This window comes from Sphaerodactylus townsendi, linkage group LG02 (assembly GCF_021028975.2).
Source record: "Sphaerodactylus townsendi isolate TG3544 linkage group LG02, MPM_Stown_v2.3, whole genome shotgun sequence".
Taxonomy (NCBI): Eukaryota; Metazoa; Chordata; class Lepidosauria; order Squamata; family Sphaerodactylidae; genus Sphaerodactylus; species Sphaerodactylus townsendi.
In genome coordinates, this window is record NC_059426.1 from 19,018,774 (window position 1) to 19,032,758 (window position 13,985).

Here is a 13,985-nt window from a genome sequence, read left to right on the forward strand (position 1 = left end):
CAGTCTCCCCATCCCATTCATAAATATATGAGGTGAGCTCAGTGACCATTCACAGCAGCACGTACCCTACCTGGAGCTGGAGGAAGTTCCTCCAATGTAAAACCAGGTTTCCAATTTTGCTCAGTAGGAATGTGTGGCAATAGCTATAGGTGGCAATAAAACCAAGTAACACTATAGCTATTGTGACAGTCCTTGTGCTTTCAGTTTGACCCAGAAATCTCAAACTATACATGTCAGGTCTTTCGTGGCCTTTCAACCCCCACTGCTCACAAATCTACACAAGAAGGCAGGGTGCACTAGCCCAAGAAAGCTTGAATTTCAGGAGACCCATCGGCCTTTAATGTGCCACGCGGCGCCATTTCATTTTTGCTGCCATCAACAAACACTGCTGGCCCTATTGGAAACCAAACCAACCAGCGGCAGTGAAGTCAGGCGGTGGAATATGCAGTTTGGCCCTTGAACAAGTGCATGCCAGTCAACGGATGAAGGAGGAGCAGAAAGACAGCAGCGACCCATACGAGGGTGGGGCAAAAACAGCCCTTGGAAATCACAGGAGGCAACATGCAGACCTGCAGTCAAGAAGGCACCAGAAACCACCTCCCTACTCTGGACTGACAGCTCTTTTTGCAGATACTGTAGCACAGGGTTTTGATCTTTTACAAGAAGCTACCAGGGCAGCGGGGGAAGACGCCCTGTGCTGTTCTTGTGCAGGAGGGAGACAAGAAGAGGGCAGAAAGTACTGTAAGCTGCTTTATGAAGTAACAAACACTTTGAAATTTTGACGTTGGGCGATTAGTTTGAGTTTCCCTACAAGATGCTCAAATCAAAATACTTCCGTTTGACAGCAGAACTCTGCGGGGCGGGAGGAATAATTTTTTTTCCATTTCCAGTGCCCCCCACCCCATCCCTCACCCCTTTTAAGAAAGTAAACACTGAATTTAAAAAAGGGAAGTTGGGTGAAATTACAACTGAGAATAACACCCGCACTGACTTGAAACAGCATGCAGTCTATGTAACATTACATACATACAAAGTCAGATTACTTTGGGCCTCGTACACGGCATCATCCCTAGAGCCATTCTACAAATTGTACAAATTAAAAAACAAGCATAAAACTCAAAAGGATTTTTTTTTTACATTAGTACTGTAAAATAAAAATGTCAGAAGGAGGCAGTCAATCTGGAAACGCCCTTTGCAGCTGCTCGGCAAGAGGGTGCCCTTTGCCCGTGACGTGCTCAGCGAGCAACTACGCAAAGAGAGCCGAGCGTCTCTTCGGCCAACACCTGGCCTGGCCCTCTCTGGAGTGGGCACAGGTTTGGGTGTCGTCTCCCCCAGTTTTAGGAAATCTTCTCGTTTTGACTAGTGCAGACCAGCTCATTGCAACTCAATTCCACTTCTTTTCAAAGATGTAGATGAGATTCTCGAAGCCTCTTCAACCCATCTGCTTACGTGAAAGGTCTGTCCAGGTTCAATTTATTCTGCTCTGCAGAATCGTGGCTTAGCTTCTCTTCCATGGCATGCGCTTGTTCCTAGAATGAAAGTTAGCTCCAGGGGGTGGGACCTCGCAAAGAGCCTGATGAGGGTTATTAACCTTTAGAGGCTAAACGCCAGGGGAATGTTTGATCAGTCGTATAATCTACAAATTAAGGGTACTGTGAAGTTTCTCAGAAGATCATCACAGAAACCGAGTCTCGCCAGATTACAGACCAGGAGAACGCAAAGCTAAGGCAACCTATTTTTGGTGGAGAAGGATGGATGCAGCATCTGAAACAAGCAGTTGTCTTAGAAAGTCAACGGAAGAATGCAGACCCCAGCATCAGACAGTAAAGTGCAAACTAACAAGATGAAGAGGAAAAATCAACCCTCTATGACAGTGGTGGCGAACCTTTGGCACTCCAGATGTTATGGACTACAATTCCCATCAGCCCCTGCCAATTGGCCATGCTGGCAGGGGCTGATGAAAGTATGGATCCATAACATCAGGAGACAAAGGTCCTCCCTACTCGAGACAGAGGTTCACTTCCCCTGAATAGCAGAAGCCCCTGTTTAGCCTCTTTGTGACACTGCCTTCCTTTTCTCTCAACTATAAGAACCCTCTGAAACACAGCAATTGCCCTGCAGGTATACAGGACACCTGCAGAAGAACAAAAGAGGGCCACTGCCATCTCTCACTCCCTGATTTGTGCATCCCTTCCAAATGAATGCTCTCCAAAATACTGGCATGGGATCCACAAATTTTTGAACTGCCATGATTTGTGGTCTCTCCCTTCCCGCAAACAGCCTTCTGCAAACTGCCAGAGAGGAAATGGGGAAAGGCCCCATGCAGCTCTTGTGCTGTGCTACACTCTGTAGCTGCTGGAAGCCGTGCCAGCCCTCCAGACCACTTCTGCCTGTTTCGAACCTCAGAGCAACGGGAGAAACCTCCGCCCCCATCTCAGCAGAAGGAAAGAGTGATGTCACGTTGCGGAGAACCATGCTTGTATGCAAGTCGGCAAGAATCTAAGCACTGTGTGCACACAGCTTCTGACCCCAATTGCGACCACATAAAATAACATTATGGATGCAGACACCTAAGCATCTCCGTTGGCCCATCCATCTTTGCAGCACACAAGCTACCTACAGATGTCTGTATATAGGCATCTCTCTGACATTCTCAGTGCTGTGTGTACCACTGCTGCTTGAGCCAGACCCCATGCATTCTGCCAAGTGCAGAGCTTTGGTGTCAGCCAGTTCTTATGAGAGGGCCTCACAACGACAACCAGAACTCCTCCATACAACCCGGTCATGAAAGTGGTCCTATTCTACACAGCAGTACAATGAACCTTCAGTGTCCTCATCTTTAACCTTTGGGAGCACTTCAGTCACCCAACAGAAGAGGAGAGCTGTGACAATTCGGATAATTACTCTTGGTGCTTCCGTGAAGTCTGTTCGTTAGCTCAAGGCAAAAATAATAATGCAAGACAATCTGTTAACACAACCAACCACCAAGGCCAAATGAAGCCCGTACACAGGCTGCTCCCATCTTAAAGACACATTCCTACAAAACCACATTTTGCTGGCTAATGAATGAACTGTGACTTGGAGCTGCAGTCAGAGGGGGAAATAGGCGTGGCTGGCAACATCTGCTGTTCTGGGGACATTCCCTTTCTAACAGTATCAGTGCTTTCAAAAGACGTTACACCAGTGGTGGCGAACCTTTGGCATTCCAGATGTTATGGACTACAATTCCCAGCAGCCCCTTCCAGCATGGCCAATTGGCCATGCTGGCAGGGGCTGCTGGGAATTGTAGTCCATAACATCTGGAGTGCCAAAGGTTCGCCACCACGGCGTTACACTAAAGTGTGCATCCAACAGGTCAGGGCAACCTAACCAAAACGCATGAAGCCATTCCAGCTGGTTTCCACTTAAGACACACACAAAAGGAGACTCGGCTGCTTTATTGGGAGGAGAAAAGGCAGTTGAAGCTCTCCTCTGTTTCTGATTAGTGCCCCAAGAAAGGCTGGCAAGCAGCTGAATTCTTAACAAGAACAGTCAGCAAACCTGGGCAATCCATCTCCTAGCCTGCCCTGCCACTGTGCGATATGCCCTAAAATCTGGAAACAAAAGTCAGATCCAATTTGTACCGTCAGCATCATCACTGAGAGAAGTCTAGCCTGTGATTTTCAAGGGTTTACATAGAGAGGTCATTCCTGATACTACACCCTCCTATGTCGTCAAAGACAAAAAAGTGGATGTCTCAAAACCAACCCACGCCTGGGTCAAGTCACACGTGCCGAGCAGCTGCAGCAGTGCTTGGGGGAGAGATGCAAGGAACCAGGCTGGGATCAAGCTGGAGCACGGACCCCAACGTCTACCCTATGGTAGTTCTCTTCCAACAGAGACTAAGAGAACAGGAAGTTGAGGGAAGAAAAGAAGGGGAAAGGCAGATGGCCTTCATCACTGGCATCCAGGATGTCCCAATACCAGGGCCTGGATTATTCCTGAGAAAAATCCCACGTCTTGGCTGGATGGGGGCGGGGTCACAAATTTGAGCAATGGGTCAATCCGCTGGCAAGTTCATTACATCTCCCGTTTCTACACCTCAGTCAGTCGTCTTTTGGAAACATGTCAGTCTGCTCAGCTGCTGTTGGCAAATGGAAGAGCCAATTCTTCAAACAACTCAAATCACTATTTTATAAAAATGGGGGGGGAGGGGGACAAAAAAATAAAGTGGTTTTATTACAACACTCTTTCTTTCCTTCCTTCCTTCAGTTCACTTGCCCAGATTCCTCCAGGCGCTGGTGGAGATCTAGGGAGCCCAACAACCCCTCTGGCAATTGAGGTGCCATCCTGCCCTTTGCCGTGGTGGTCTTCACTCCGAGTAGTGCATGATGGACTCTACATAGTTCCCTGGAAACAGTCCCGTCACTCCATTCATGACACCCTCGTACCACCCGTCGTCGTTCTTCTTGATGACGTAGATGATGGCCCCTTCCTGAAAGGAGAGTTCATCCTCCTTGTCTTTAGTGTAGTCATAGATTGCCACAACTGGGAACAAACACAAAGAGAAAGAAAAGATGGAAGGAAGGAAGCAGCATTTCCCCCCAGACTTCAGTCATTTTCAGTAACAAAGAGGTTTCAGCTGGGTGTTCTCTTTTTTTCCGGTACAGTGGAAATATCTCTAACAATTACTAGCAATTTTCTCTGTATCGGCATCGTTTGGCAGCTGCCCACTCCCAACCCTGAAAAGCCAGTACAGACGTTTCAAAACACATTTTACTGTCAAATTTTGGAATTCTTAAAGAGGAAAGAGCGATTTTGTGTCATCGTTCTTATGGCAGTCACGGAAAATGTTATATAAGCAGTAGCCAAACAACTGGAAGGGAAAGAGGAAGCCTGCTTGAGATCTCACAGAAGACCAACTCACACAACTCTTCTGTGTAACAGGGACTCGGTTTTTGCTTCATTGAAGAGATAAAACTGAAGGTAATGTGTGTTTTAAAAAATGCTTCTAGTTTTCCTAAATATAGAGAAATACCGATACAAAAAATTATAGACTCCTGGATTCAGACAGCCCAATCCAAAGGTTGGGAGCGATGGACCCGCAGCCAGAGACAAAGGGGCAATTGGCAACACGGGCACCAGGGCAGAAGAGAAAAACCCCTTCTCCCAAGGAAGCCCATCACCAGGAATGACTTATGCCACCCTTTCTGGTGGTGGAAAAGGGGTATTCCTAGGCTGAAACTGCACTGGAAGCTGACTAAAGTTGGCTCTGTCCATGAAACACCCATATCCTGAGAGGCAGGAAAAATACTGACCAAAATGGTACTGAGGCTCAACACAGGAAGTGGATTGAAAAAGTTCCTGCCTCCCAGTGAAGGGGTGGAGAATCACCCAAGCAGATGTCCTCTGCCTCCAGGAGAATGGGTGTGGAAGAACAGCCATGAATTTGCTAACAATTCTGATGTCTGACACAGCAAATACAGGTTTCTCTAGCAGCTAAATTCCAGGATTAACAGTAGCTCCAGCATTTCTCATCCAGTTTTGAAAGGGCAATCGATCAACAGTTGTTAACGGAGAGAGAACAACAGCCAGATTTATCATATCACTGCAACTAACACTCTGGTAACCTTCTTCCTCTTGGCAGGATGACTGCGATCCAACTTATCCTTTGCAGTTACAGATTTACCCAAATGACAGACTTGAGTCTTTTCCCAAACTATGCCAGAATGAAACAAGGGGGAATCATTTTACATTTGCATACAAGTTACAATCACTCCAATAACAATTTTTTGTTTGTGGATCATTTTTTTTCAGGGTCATCTTCCTTTCCAGTGAACAAAACAATACTGCTTGTGAATTTAACTGCTTCTTGCTTATTTCTGCATCCCACAGAAAAAGAGAACAGGATGTCCTCCACAAAAGAAGGGAGGGAAGCAATTGCTTTTTCATGCTGTCAAAGGACTGTAACAGGCCTTCACTTCTCCATCCATTCTCCACTACAATCTGCCTCCCACAAGCCTACCTTTCTCCAAGTAGGTCCTTGGTGCCCACGGTGGGTCTTCCTCGGCATAGGGGTCACTGTATTCCACGACAGCAGCTTCCTCCTCCTCGTAATCTTCTGGAGGAGGGGGTGGAGGTGGGGATTCATCAAACACAGGCTCATCTGCAGGAGGTGGGGGAGGAGGGGTATCTGAAACTGAAAGCAGAACAAAAATCCGCAGGGAAGTTCTAGGGGCCACCTTCAGATGTCCTACTTAGCCGCAATAGAATCAAAGGGTACACAAAGTCAGCATGAGCCTGGTTTGTGCCCACGCCTGACCTCTTCCACCCTCCCTTCACACACACGATTAAGGAATGGCAATTTAAAACTAACTCAAGTTATAGCATTACATTCCAGTGTGGGTACATAGCTTAACAGAATTCAGTTTTCCTTCCATTCAAGGAGATAAAGGTAAAGCTGGTCCCCTGTGCAAGCCCCGAATCACCTATGCTTTGCCCCTAGCAAGCTGGGCATTCATTTTACCAATCTTGGAAGGATGGATGGCTAAGTTAACTTTGAGCCAGCTACTTAAAACTGGCTTCTGTTAGGATCAAACTCAGGTTCTGAGCAGAGCTTTGACTGCAGAACAAGAGGGAGCGGTCAGTCGGGAAGGGACAGTTGAAGCCTCGGAGATCGCGCAGACAGGAGGGACTGAGCTATATGTGCAATGTTTGAGTGGAAGGGCACTGCTGACATTGGAGGGCATGTATAACATTGGCAAATGAACAAGTGAATGGGTGTGTATGAGGACAGATTTTGGTTTGTTGCAGGCCCTGGTTGGAGACTGTCTTTGGGCAAGAAAAGGTTTGCCTCCCATTGACTGTGAGAAGAGCATGGGTCGCTGGTTGTTAATGATGTGTTCCACCAGTTTGAGCTGAGTGCCATATTTTAATGTTCTAAGATTGTTGTAACCCGCCCAGAGCCCTTCGAGGATTGGGCAGGATATAAATCCAATAAATAAGTAAATAAATAAAATGAGGGGATACCAAAACCTAGCTAAGAATTCAAGTTTGTAGGGGGAGAAACCCAACTCCATTAAGTCATGTCTGCATTCTTCAGCACATAACTAGTAACCAGGATTCTGTCCCAAAGTACCTCTTTCCTTGAAATACAGGAAAGAAGAGGGAAATGCCTGGCACACACATGTAAGCCCAGCACTAATGGGATTCTAGATCATTTTTCAGCACTTAAACTTCATGTGTGAATGCAGCTGAAGTTAATTTATATTATGCATTCAGTAAAGTGTTTTAGAATTCACATTATCGCTCACACCTCCACCTAGCCAGAGACACATGAGTGAGAGATAAAGTCACCAATATGGAGTCTGTAAATGAACCCAAGTCTTCCTAGATCTCTCAGGACAGAGTAACTCTGTACAGACACCAAATATTTCAGTAACACCCCCTTTAGAGATTTGCATCCCATCTAAACTGTTTCCAGGCCTTCCCCTTCAGAGTGATTAGAATGGATGAAAATTCCTGGCTAACAGAACATATTTCCTCTTCAATTATATTGCGGTAGTCATGACCTGTGCTCCCCGCAAAAGAAATCTTGATAAACAAGAACTCTGAAGCAAGGAATGAAAGCTATGAATAATACTTTTCCCTACTTTTGTTGATCCATAGCAGACTACTTTACAAACTGTGCTACTCAACTGCTGGCTGAAACCAGACAGAATTTACTTAAGTGATCTATGAACAAACTGAACAACATGAAACCTCTGCAAGATTTGGGGTGAGAACAGATACAAAGAAAGAGTTGCGGTCAGAGGACATTTGAGTGCTCACAGTCAGCATATGCAGACAGTGTCGATGCTCAATGATCCAAACCCTTAAGTAGCTCTATATAATTCACAGCACAATGAACAGGCACTTACTGTTTTCCTGAACTCTGGCCACAAATCCCATGAGTGGTAACTGAGGAGTTACCTGTAGGATGGAGGGTGGCGGTGGTGCAAGAGACACTAAAGCAGAGGAAGAACAGAAAAGAAATTTGTCTTTTAGTGACATAATGTGGTTCATAAGAGAAGATAAGATGGGAAACGTTTCACCACTTCAGTGATTGTGGGAAAGGTAATGGAATTACCCGGCCCTTATTTCTAGAGACAACCAGAGTTTACAGCTTCACCAAACCCTACCAAACTTTGGTCTCAAGGTGTCTCTGACTTTGTGCAAACCCATGAACAGAAGGCTTTAACAAACTGACCATTCTTGCTATTTCGCGGAGATTTCAAAGAGGTACTTTGGTGTGATTAAACCAAATGGGAGGGATTTGAGTAAAACTGCGCTTTTGAAAAACTCAAGAGTCCTGCATATACTTTTCCATGGAGAGGTCAATGAGAGCTTTAAGCATCTACACACAGTTTCGCGTTCTGCCTCAGAAGTGAATGAGTGCTATTTGTTTCTATGGAACAGCCAAGCCACCTAAAGCATGACCTTCCAGCCACTGGCTGCCGAAGAAGATGCAAACCAAACAATCCCATATCCGTGTCTAAACTTCCTTGTATTTTGCTCGTCTCAAGTGCATCTATAATAATGTGTGAATGGCTGGGCAGAAGCTGTACTTCAGCAAGCATCTTTGTGGGGCTTCTCACATTACAGGTAAATTTTTGAACACTGCAACTATCAAAGTAAGAGGATACAATCCCCTTACCCTTTCTGGTCCCCTCATACTCAGTGGCATTTTGTTTCCAATGCTCGATCTCTGTACAATTAACAAGCAGCTCCCCCACCCAAGTATGCATCTTACTCCCCTTGTCCTGGCAATTCTTCCTTTCCTAGAACAGCAGTGCCACCCTCCCCCTCCCACAATTGAGGCATCTTTTGCTTCTACACTGGAAAAAGTCAAAGTCAACAGATCCTGTTGAACTTCGCATCCTTGTAAGCAACCAAAATGCAACGCTTACAAACCAATCCTTATTTGTAACTTTGCCACAGGGAAATTATTTTCTTTGTGATTTGCTGTTCATGCAAATAGCTCTTTCGAACATGATTTTCCTCATGACTAAACAGACTGAATTAAAGTTACGTAACTTATTTACAAGCTATTTGGCATCTTCTGTGGTACCTTCCTCAAGGAAACGGTGACTGGTAAAGAGCCATTCCTCTACACAAAAGAGCTGCACAAAGGATGGTGAATCTCGGGGGGCGGGTTTGTATTGAGGGGGGAAAAACTTGGTAGGTCAGTCTTTTAAAACAGCCTTTCCCCTTCGGCCTGGCAGAGACACAGATTTATTGCCAACAACTTACCCCATCTAACAGTGAAATATTTTGCCATACACAGATCACATTGATAACGCAAAATGTTTCAGATACAAAACGAACTAGCCAGTATGTGCACATACATGCCTCTTTGCAGCAGTGAGTGTCATGTGGCCACATGGATAAAGGGACTACACTAAGCACATCACTACCTTCCTGTAAAATGTTAGGGAGCACAAGCGCACAGGGCCAAGAGAGTCTGGAATATGGGTTCATAAGCCCCCTGGCTAGTAATCTGTGGGCTTATCTATGGACTCACAGGGTTGCCAGAAAGTCAAGGTTAGAAACATAAACCGTGATATACACGGAGTAAATCATTCTGATTTCTCACTTTCCCCACAAACGCAACACTGCGGTACACACAGAAAGCCAGAGCCCTTCTCTCCACAACAATTTTTCCTCGAATGGGGAAGCTTTTTGTACGAAGGGAAGAGTATTGCACCATCCAGAGAATGTTGTTCAAACTTAAGATCTCAGATATGTTAAGTGAAAATTTGTTTGAACAAAGTGGAGCCTCTTTTCAAGAGAGCCTGCTCTCCAACTTACTGGGTTAGGTTAGGAATGTGATACAGCCTTCTCCATGCCAATCAACTCTAGGACACAGACCGGAAGTAAAACAGATTACTTCCTCACAAAAATGTAAGCCACCATGGTGGTGAAAAGTGCTGTCAAGTCATAGCTGATGTATGGCAACCTTGTTGGATTTTCAAGACAACAGCCACTGAGGGGTGGTGAGTCATCGCCTTCTTCTGTGTGACAACCCTGAACTGACTTGGTGGTCTCCCAGCCAAATACTAACCAGGGGCAACCCTGCTTACCTTCCAAGATCTGGTAAGATTAGGCAAGCTGAGTCATCCAGGTCTGGGCAAGCCACACTAACAATTCGCAGTCTTGTCATCCCCTGGTTCTTTGAGCTCACAACTGTTCTATTAAACCCACTTTAAAAAGTGGGTTTTGCTTGCAAACAAGCAAACCAAATACATTCTCAAAACGAGGCAGTTAACTGTATGATAAGGGAGACACAAAGCTACAGCAAACCTGTTCTGAATTTTTTTGAAAAAAAATACATGCCCTGGTATCATGGTTGGCGTTTTCTTCCTGTGCTCCAAATTTGAGACTGACACCTCCAGGAAGCAGCAGGAAGCAGATTTTTTACCAGACACCATTAAGGAGAATAGACGAAGAGGCACCATAACAAATATGTAATTAAGCCCCTATGCATTGCATAATACTGCATCAGAGTACTGAATTCTCTCCACTGGCACTACAGTCTCACCTGGGTTCTGGCTATAAAACGGTCCTCCGTTCACCTGGTTTTGAAGGCTGTTCTGTGAAGTGATAGAGGGAGGACGCCTGTATGGCAAAGATCCCCCTATTGTTGGTGGGGTGTGCCGAGTAACAGGTCTGTTCATGCTGTAGAACTGAACAGGGTGACCTGTTGAAGACCAAGAAAGAACACATTAAGAGGGACAAAGAAAAACAAAGTGTGATTTCTGTGCGATTGCAACAAATTATTTCACAGTCTAAATACAAAACCGACAATTCAAAACATTTTAGAAAGTAGTAATTCCATTGATAGGAAATGTATGTTAGAGAGGATAATTCAATGACATGCTTTTACAATGTTAACATAAATCATTGTTATCAAATGAAATAATATGTGCAGATGATGGGTGCAGTCCTACTCGGAATAGGGGGTGCTCTGGATGAAGCCTGTGAGCTCTGAAAGCAGCTAACCAAACGCATATGGGACTGGATACAGAATCCAATGTGTTTCTGCCTGCTTTTTAAGAACAAATCAACTTTCAGGGGCAGGTCAAAAAACAGCCCTTGAATACAATGAGTAGCATCTAGTGCTGCTGGACTTGTGTTCTGTGTTTTTTTCTCGGTGGGGGGTGAGGGGAGATGCCCTCCTAACCTCAGGCAGCAGGAACCCTCACACAGAGTATCCAAGGTTCCATTATTACTCTGAGAAGGAGGGCAGCTTGAACTTTGGTACTTCCCACAGCAGTGTCCTAGGAGATGGGTGAGAATTAATTATCAGCCACCACATGCTGCAGCACTCAATGTCCGAATGCAGCATTGGTCAAGGAGGGGGAGTCATGTTTACAGTGTCTATTGAATGTCAACACTGAAGACCGTGTGTCCACTTTGCACATTTCCGCCATGATCAAAGACTGCAGCAGTGACTGCACTTCTTACAGAGTGTGCCGTGATCCCTGGTAGAACCAGAATGTTGCTTGCCTTGTAGAAATGGAAGATGCATTATTGAATGGCATGGCTGGTGGCCAATCTGGACATCTTCTACCTCTTATTTGGGGATGTTAATGAAAGGAAACCTAAGAGTCCATCTTCCTGATTGATTCGGTATGTCAGAGATGGATACTGAGGGTCCTCCAGAGATCTAGTGAATGTCATTCCCTCTTTTTGGGATGCCTAGATCATGGGCAGAGGAGAGCAAGGAATCTCTTGACTCCTATAAAAGAGCGAGTTTATCTTGGAAATAAAGGCGAGGTCCTGCCAAAGCACCACCATGTTCTGGTAGAAGACACACAGGCCTTCCCCAGTTAACAGGGGTCCCAGTTACAATACTCTCCTAGATGAAGTCACTGCTGTGAGAAAGATAGCCTTCATGTGGAGCATTTAAGGGGTTCAAGAAGATATGACTCAACTGGAGCCATGAAGGCCACCTCCCCGTCTTCCTGATATATCTTCCATAGAGTTTTCGGGATCACCGGAAAGGCTGGGAAGGTCATGGTGAGGTTAGAGCATCTGCTTGTGCTGACCAAGGGTGATAGTAGCTGCAGAAGAATGTTAGAACTTGTTTGCTGAGTGCCAAGGCAAACAAATCCACCTTCAGAGACCCAATCCTGGCTGCAATTTGTAGGGAGATCTCCCATTTAAGGGACCATTCATTTTTTGCCAATGGTTTGTCTGCTCAGCCAGTCTTCCTGGTAGCTCAGGAAACCCTACATGTATTCTGCTGAGGTGGACCATAGATGGTTCTTTGCCTAGGAAGGATAAACTGGATTTCTGTGTGTAGGATAGATGACCTGGAAACCCTGATTGTTGATGCAGGCCTTGGCTGAAATACTGTCCATCCTGATAAGTACATGCCACACCTTAACATCTGACTGGACATAGGCAAATGCTTGTCTGATGGCTCTGAGTTCTAATGTGTCGATGCTCATCATCTTTTCCTTTGATGTCCAGACACTGACAGCCAAGCAGTAATGCTTCCCAACCTGACAGACTTGTGTCCGTAAGGAGTTGTATGATGTGCTCTGTTTCAATTTGTTGCGGTCATGATTTGTGTCAAAAAACAGTGCTTGGTTCAGTGTTTTGTTGCTTTTTGCAATATCTCTAGTTGGCCACAGAAACCACTGAAATGGTCTGGAGTGGAAGTGGGCCCACAGAACTGTCCCTGTGCAGAAGATCATTAGTGGCTCAAGGCATTTAGAGACATAAACTAGGCCCGTGGTGACGAATCTTTGGAACTCCAGATGTTATGGACTACAATTCCCATCAGCCCCTGCCAGGATGGCCAATTGACCATGCTGGCAAGGGCTGATGGGAATTGTAGTCCATAACATCTGGAGTGCCAAAGGTTCGCCACCACTGAACTAGGCGGTCTTGACTGGACCATTTCTTGGCTAAGCTATTCTGGAGGTCTTGTATTCCATAAGGAACAAGATGTTCTTGCACCTGTCTATGATGACATCAAGGTATTGTAGCCACTGTGACGGGGCAAGACTGATCTTCTTGTCCAGGAAAATCTGTGAGCTAAATGGTTCTGAGGGCACCTAGAATACTGACCCTCAAGTTGGAGAGCAAATCAGGATGTCATCCGGATAAGGATGGATTTGTATCACCTTCCATTGGGTCAGGGCCACTAGTGCTACGAAGACTTGAGGAGCTAATGCTAGGCCAAAGGACAGAACCCTGAACTGTAATGCTAGTCATCATAGGCAAACCAGAGAAACCTGCTATGGCCTAGAAATATGGGAATGTGCAAATAGGCTTTAATGACGGGGTCTCCATGCAGAAGCACTTATGCACTACATATCTGTTCATATACTTCACATCTGGAATGGTTCTCCAGTACCTATTTCTATTGGGCACTGTGAAAAATGCAAGGGTTTGCTGAACCCAGAAGGTTGGTAGGGATTGAAGCCACTGGATTTGGAATTTCTATAGCTGGCCTCCCACTGGATGATGCATGACATCATGGTTTTCCTTGCTTGGCCAACTGATCAGATTTGTCTGACCTAAAGGATTGAAACTGGCATGATCTATTGATGAGGGTGTTCCTCCTCATGCTGTTCATTTGCACTGGGGAAACCAAGCCAAAAATTCTGCTTCATTATGGGCCAATCAACTCTTTCTTCAAAGTATTTAAGCTACTAGAGATTTATCACCAACATTCAAAGTTTCCCAGAGCTGGGATGTGCATTTGAAGCATCAAGTCTCGATTTCATGGACCGTTCAATACTGAATTTAGATTTTTTGAAAATGTAAGTCTTAATGAAGAGTTGCTAGATTAGAATAAGTCATTTTAGCTAGAACTGCAAGAACAAAAAGACTGTGATGCATGGAAGGCAGGGTTTTCTAGTAGATAGCCCATACATTTCCAATAGCTTGGCAGCGGCTGCAAAGTGGCTCATACATCTCGCGGAAGACTCAAGAAAAGATAACAAAGAGAT

The 13,985-nt window shown here is 45.3% G+C and overlaps 1 protein-coding gene across 16 annotated transcripts in view; it reads right to left on the reverse strand.

The window, feature by feature from the left end:
• Window positions 1-3,422: 3,422 nt before the first annotated feature.
• Window positions 3,423-13,985, reverse strand: part of ABI2 (abl interactor 2) — a 61,610-nt gene continuing 51,047 nt past the window's right edge. For 15 of the 16 annotated variants that reach the window (XM_048483674.1, XM_048483673.1, XM_048483669.1 and 12 more), the window contains 4 exons: window positions 10,559-10,717; window positions 7,899-7,985; window positions 6,005-6,178; window positions 3,423-4,527 (listed from right to left, as the gene is read on the reverse strand). In XM_048483674.1, coding sequence (XP_048339631.1) covers window positions 4,352-4,527; window positions 6,005-6,178; window positions 7,899-7,985; window positions 10,559-10,717 — 596 coding nt within the window. In that variant the 3' untranslated portion in view covers window positions 3,423-4,351. The remainder of the gene's footprint in view (window positions 4,528-6,004; window positions 6,179-7,898; window positions 7,986-10,558; window positions 10,718-13,985) is intronic. The other variant, XM_048483672.1, reaches the window with a different exon arrangement.